General features: G+C 51.7%; 1 protein-coding gene across 2 annotated transcripts in view; it reads left to right on the plus strand.

Annotated features, from left to right (window-relative positions):
* Positions 1–608: 608 nt before the first annotated feature.
* The window catches only part of WIPI1 (WD repeat domain, phosphoinositide interacting 1), a 17266-nt gene continuing 11387 nt past the window's right edge, over positions 609–6487 (plus strand). For both annotated transcript variants that reach the window (XM_057383997.1, XM_057383996.1), the window contains exons 1-2: positions 609–784; positions 4185–4281. In XM_057383997.1, the coding sequence (XP_057239980.1) occupies positions 698–784; positions 4185–4281 (184 nt within the window). In that variant the 5' untranslated portion in view covers positions 609–697. The remainder of the gene's footprint in view (positions 785–4184; positions 4282–6487) is intronic.

Raw genomic sequence — 6487 nt, forward strand, 5'->3', positions numbered from 1 at the left:
ACTGGGAATTGCAGTCCTGGGGATTTGGGTGCAGGGCCACCAGGACCATCATCACTCAGGGCTGGGTGCACTGGGAATTGCAGTCCTGGGGATTTAGGTGCAGGGCCACCAGGACTATTGCACTGCTGCCTTCCCCTCACAGCAGGAGTCATCCCAAACACGGTCTCTGTAAGAAACACCAGCCACTGTTTGCTGCCCCAGGGAGGCTGGGAGAAACCAGACACCACACAAAAGGAATACTGAGCCACAGCCAGTTCATGCCTTACCTCAATAAACCCCTCACATTCCCCAGGAAACTCCCTGACCAAAATGAGGGAGCTCCTCCCTTTGTATCCCCTTCCCAAGGATTAGCTTCAGCCCGGCCCTGCCCAGGAGAGAGAAGCACAGCARCACTGTCAAAGAGAACTGGTTCATTTCTGCCTTCAGGGCAAGGTTCTTTAACCCCTTCCTGCTCTGACCTGATTACTTTGTGCCAGCTGTGAGAAATCTTGCACAAAAGCAGATGTTGAACACCCTAGCACTGAACCTTCCTACCTGATCCCCTCTTGAGCCGGGTCTTGTTGCTGCAGTCAAACCACACTGAAGGCTCTGCCTTGCTCTCCTTGTGTGCCCAGATGAAATCCCAGATGTTTACATCGTGGAGCGTCTGTTCTCCAGCAGCCTTGTGGTTGTGGTCAGCCATGCCAAGCCACAGCAAATGAATGTCTACCACTTCAAGAAAGGGACAGAGATCTGCAACTACAGCTATTCCAGTAACATCCTGTCCATCCGGCTGAACCGGCAGGTGAGAGGGSTGAGCCAGTGTTATCCCACTCTGGCTTTTTGTGCTGGTGCCTTTCCAGCTGGGACCAGTCTGGGGAGGATTGCAGGGAGAATGGAAGGGTGGGTGTCTGTCCTCTGCTGCCTGCCTCACATGAGAAGCCTCTGACAGGAGCAGAACGGCTGTGGGTGCCCTCTGCCACCACTTCAGGAAGATGAAGCCCAGTCCTTGTTTTGGTGGCAGTTACACAAAGATTTTTTGTCGTTTGCCTTCTTGCTTGTTCAGGACATAGCTCTGCCAAAATCTCACCTTTTCATCTTCCTCCCTCCTTTGGATTCCACATCCTGACTTCAGGCCCACCTCTGCCATCTTGATTGCAAATGAGACCTTCAGTGTTGGTTACAAAAATCCAGGAGAAACTTGAAACAAAAAGCTGCTTGCCAAGTACTGCTAGCAGCCATGTTTTGGTTTTAAAGGTATAAATCCCACTTAGGCCACATAAAATGAGGCTTTTAGAGTGTTATTCTCTGAACTGACACAGCCTCACGCAGCCCTGAGCTGTTTTGGAGGATTTTAAGTCATCTTTTCTTTTTGTCTGTAATTGTTTTCCAAGTATATGCCCTAAGAAGCAGAGGACATTTTACAATGAAGAAATAAGCRGTCTGGGTAATTGTATATAATCAGCTTCTCCTCAGTTAGCAACACTGAGACCTGCAGTGAGGCTCTCTGGGCTGAGCTTCCAGTAAAGCTGCCTTTGACCAGGAGTTCCTGTACTACAATTAAATCCTTCCTAAATTGATTTTTTTCACCTCAACTTGCAATGGAACTGGCAAAAGARACTTCTTTTGAATTGCAGATAGATRTGTGTGTRTAAAAATAAACTGGGAGGTTCTGCTGAGCAGCTCTAGGAGATGAGTGTGAATAAAATAAGTTCAGGCTGCTCCCTGTGTGCTGCTCTGGAGGTGATGCACAGTCCCAGCCTTGCATCCACATTTCTTGGCTTCCTTATGAGCTTGGGTTCAAATCCTGGGCTGAGCTCAGCCTCTGGCTGGGCCACAGACTTGGAGGGATTTGAAGATACTACAGGTGTTTAGAAACACAGAATCATAAAGTCATTTAGGTTGGAAAAGATTGATAAGATATCAAGTCCAACCATTCCCCAGGTGCCACATCCATTCATGTTTCCATCCAGGGATGGTGACCCCACCACTGCACAGGACTGCTTTTTCAATGCTTGAGAATCCTTTTTGTTAAGAATTTTTTCCTAAAGTCCAATCTGCATCTTCCCAATCTGGGTAGGTTGAAGAGAAATCATAGTTTTAATCTATGTTCAGCACTTAAACTGGTGACCATCAGCTCCTCCATGTGGCACTGGAACTCCTGCCTGGGCTTCTGTAGGAAAGCTGTGACTCCATTGGAAGTTCACGGAAGGACAAATCCCAGACAAGGCATTAACACAGAAAAAGGATGACAAATTAACCAGGAGCAGGTCTCAAACAAAARGTGCATGTTTCATTCTGATCTCTATGTGAAAAAGTCCTCATTGTGCAAACAAGCAAATTCTTTGTTCCGAGCTCTGTGATAACTCTGAGGTGTGTTCAGGTAAATCCTGATTTGTCTCARTGGGGAATCCAGCTCTGCTGTGGGACTGGTGAGAAGCTCTTGGAACCTTCCTGGGTTTTCATTCACTGAAACCCTGCTGAGCTCTTTGGAAAGGTGTGAAGTGTTTTTCTGGCTTTGTCCAAACGCATTTCAGCTCAGTTATCTGGCCTGGTCCATATCAAACTAAGGAMAAAGCTGGTGAACAAGAACATTTTGGACAATTCTCAGTGCTTTAAGCCTCTGTAGCAGTCACAGCACCTTTTCCTGGGCTCTGTGTGCACAGTGATGACAAACCCCATCCCACTGACCCCCACTTGGGCCACAGGGCTGCATGGAGGGCAGGGGGGGTGAACCAGCCCTCTCCAGCCCATGCTGAGCTTGTCCAGACCTCCTTTGCCTCTTCACCTCCCAAACTTTCCTGGATTTTGTCCCTGTGGGTGCCAGCATCTCTGGCTGCTGCTTTGCCATCATCTGGAAACTTCCTTTCACCTGCACTTCAAGAGCAGCCCRTTCTGGGAAAGCACGTGGTGGCTTTGCCCAAATCAGCTGTATAAATATTGCTCTGCTTGCAAGTGGATGGCTCTTACTGTAGAAAAGGCAAAATCTTCCTGGAAATGCAGAATGGCTCTGACACAGCCCCAGATGCTGTGGTTAGCAGGAATAGAAGTGGGAAAGGGTTTGATCTGGGAGTAATGGTGGAGCAAGGCAGAGATTTTTAATGTGGGTGTTTGAAGTTAGTGACTAAGCTCCACATTTAGATACCAAATAAGTGGCCTCATTTCTGAAGAGGTGGAGGCTTCCTGGACATGGATTCAGGATGGATGGGGTCTGGGCTTAGGCTTTTATTGGGATGTTTTCAGTGCCTCCAGACACTTGGCACTAAGGGAGGTGAAGCTGTGCACTTGCTGGACTTCCAAAGCACAGCCCAAAGCCTCCCAAAAAAAGCCTCCGTGGTGACACTTTGGGATGTGGACCAAGCTGAGACTCAGAGCTGAGTGGCCACAGAGGTGGTGGCCCAGTGCTGAGTTACAGCATCAGGCTTCCCTTTGCCTTTCTGCCTTTCTTCCCAATGCCTTGGCAGCTCCTCATGSCTGGGTGGATGTTCTTGATGGGGTCAGCAGAAGAGGTAAAAGCACCTGAACTTGGGAAAYTCATCCCCTCAGCCAAAATGGTGCAAGGGTGACTGTCCTGAACATGTTTCTCAGCTCTCTGCCTATGCAGTTCTGCAGGGCACGCACAGCAGAGTTTTCCCTGCTGACACCACATGGGAAAAGAAACATTCATGTGCTGGACAGGTGCATTAAGTTTAGCAGCAGTGGCAGCACCTCAGTGTTTTCTCCCAAATCAGGAAGAGCTCAGGGCAAAGGGAATTCCCATCTAGAGGCACATTGACAAGCAGGATTGCAGCCTCTCTGCTGCCAGCTTTATTGTATCAARAAGTAATTTGTTACAAACTGCAGAGTAAAGTTGGGGTAGAGATAGATGGCAGTCAAGGTCCGTGGAGGGGTGTAATCCTGATGTGTCTTCCTGTTCCTGGGGATGTGCAACATCAGCTCTTAGAGGAGCAAAGAAGAAGTCAACATGTTCTATGTTCTCTCTAAAGCAAGACCAGATGCAAAAACTCTCAAAATAGGAATCGTACAAACCCAAATGTGATCAGGGATGGAGAAGCAGAAGAAACCATGATTTTGCTACATTTCAGTGTGTGGGAAATCCCTGTTGAGTTTGTCTGACATSGAAGGTGTGGGTTTGGGAAGTGTGGGAGCAGCAGCCAGAGGCACTGCTGTGGTGAGGTTCTGTCATGTCCCCTGTGTCCTTGCAGAGGCTGGTGGTCTGCCTGGAGGAGTCGATTTACATCCATAACATCAAGGACATGAAGCTTTTGAAGACGATTCTGGATACACCTCCCAACACAACAGGTGAGCATGAACTGCATGAAAGGGAGGAAGCTTTTTAGAATCACAGCATTGTGTTGGAGTTCAAACCAGCCTGTGTCCTAATTCAGCACTGAGAAGGCAGAAATGCATGGAGACAGGCAAGGCAGGCTTGGGAGAATCACAGGATGTGCTGRGTTGAAAAGGACCCACAGGGATCACTGRATGCAGCTCCTGGCCTGCACAGCACCATCCCARCAATCCCACCCCRTGCCTGAGGGTATTGCCCAAACTCTCCTTGAATTCTGTCAGGCCTGGTGCCTTCACCCAGCTCTGTCCTGAGCAAACCCAGCTCTTTCTGGAGCAAACCCCTGCCCTGTCCAGAGCAGATGCATCAGAGGACAGCAGAGATGGGCAGTGGGGTTTGACTTCCCCTTGGGGCCAGCTCCCACCATGGGCACAGCCCTCATTCCCTGCCCAGCAGTTCCCAGGAGCTGCCCCCTGCTATCACTCCACAAACCCGAGGTGCAGGGCAGGTGGCTGCAGCACAGATCCTCTGTGTGTGGCACAGGGTGAATCCGGCTTTCCTGCTGCTGGGAGAGRARCTATTTTTAGCAGCAGGGAGGGAAKTTTGGCTGGCTGCCCGCGTTGCTGYGCTGTCCTGCTCGGCCTGCAGCATCCCTTTCATGGCTGGCTGCTCGGGATTTTGCTGATGTGCTCACGCTTGCCTTCGGGGCTTTCAAGGGATGCTCTTCCGGCAGCTCCCCTGACCTACTTCAGCTCTCACCAGATGGGCTCTCTGCGTGGATTAAACGTGCTAAATGCTGCAAATATAATTAAAGTTTAAAACCTTCCTGAGAAGGCCTGGCAGCAGGGTGGGCAGGCATACCCAGGCCTGGAGCTGTTCGGCACGGGGGCTGGAGGATCAGGTCATGGTTTAAGAGCAGCAGCAATCAGCCAGGGCAGGACTGGGACTACTGCAGATCACAGGCTTCACATGGGCTTAGTGTTTTAAACCCCTTTTACTGCAGCAGCTGTCGGTGAAATGAGCCGAGTGACAAGTGCACTGCCCCTGTTGTCCCTGGGCCATCTGCTTTGCTCCCAAGCCTGACCCTGAGGACAGCGTGTCCAGTAGGTCAGGGCAGTTCGGCCTCACTGCTCTTTGTGCAGCTGTTTTAGGAGTGGGGATCTGTGCCAGGGGATGTAGGAGYCCATGGAATGTGCCACCCCCTGAAGTGTGTGCCCTGGGCACGGTAACAGCGGCACAGACAGGGCTGGGATTTGCAGCAGCAGCACCAGCTGGGCACAGTGAGATCCCTGGCTGCTCCTGGCCAGCACCTGGCTCCTGATCCAGCCTCCTCCACATAGAAGAGGAAAATGCCCACGGTGTCCAGGACAGTTGTTTTCCATGTGATTCATGTCAAGGGCAGGGTTTKCACCAAGGAGGGGACGGTGCTTGCAGTGGCATGTGTGCCATGAGGGCACATCTTGGGAATGCCTGCWGCTTTGGAAACCACCTCATGGCTCCCCCAAGCCCTGGATGTGCCTGGACCCAGGGGCAAGGCCAGGCTTCCCAGACACAGCAGCATTTTTCYGTGCTGCTTGAGGAAGCCACCTGTGACGTGGCACTCCCAGAGGTGCCACCCTGAGCTGTGCCTCCTCCTTCCTGAGTCTGCCACTGCAGTCACCAACCCTCATCATGGCTGAGGGGCTGCTGAGGGGAGAGGAGCATCTTCAAAGGCTGCCCGTGGCCCTGTGATCCTTGAGCTTTGTGTGTCCCTGAGGTCAGCCCAGTACACTCACATCTGTGTTTTCCCCTGGCCTGGTTTCCCAGCCGCCTCTCCCGGCCAGAGGAGCAGAGGGAGCGGGTGACTCACTCCCAGCGCTCAGAGCTCGCTTTGTTTGGCTCCAGCCTTCCCTGATCCTCTCTGAAAGRGCTCTGCTGATCCCCCTGTGCTGCCTGTGCCACCCGGAGAAGGCAGGATGCTCATCACAGCAGCAGAGTCTGGGCTATCCTTGCCTTCCTCCCATCCCTCCCTCTTTAATTGCCTTTTAATTGTCTGCTCTCCCCGTGCCTCTCCCGGTGCGCCATCCCTGGCATGACGTGCACGCCTGTGGATGGATGGGGAGCGGATCCCCGGGGCCTCTGGCTGATCCTGCAGCTCCTGGCTCGCCTGCGGTCTCTTTGTTTAGTTATAAACAATGACCTAAAACGCGAGCTCCGGCCGATCCTTCCCTGCTGCTGCTGCTG

Source organism: Malurus melanocephalus, unplaced genomic scaffold, assembly GCF_030028575.1.
Source record: "Malurus melanocephalus ecotype Western Australia unplaced genomic scaffold, MMel_1.1 scaffold_672, whole genome shotgun sequence".
Classification (NCBI taxonomy): Eukaryota; Metazoa; Chordata; class Aves; order Passeriformes; family Maluridae; genus Malurus; species Malurus melanocephalus.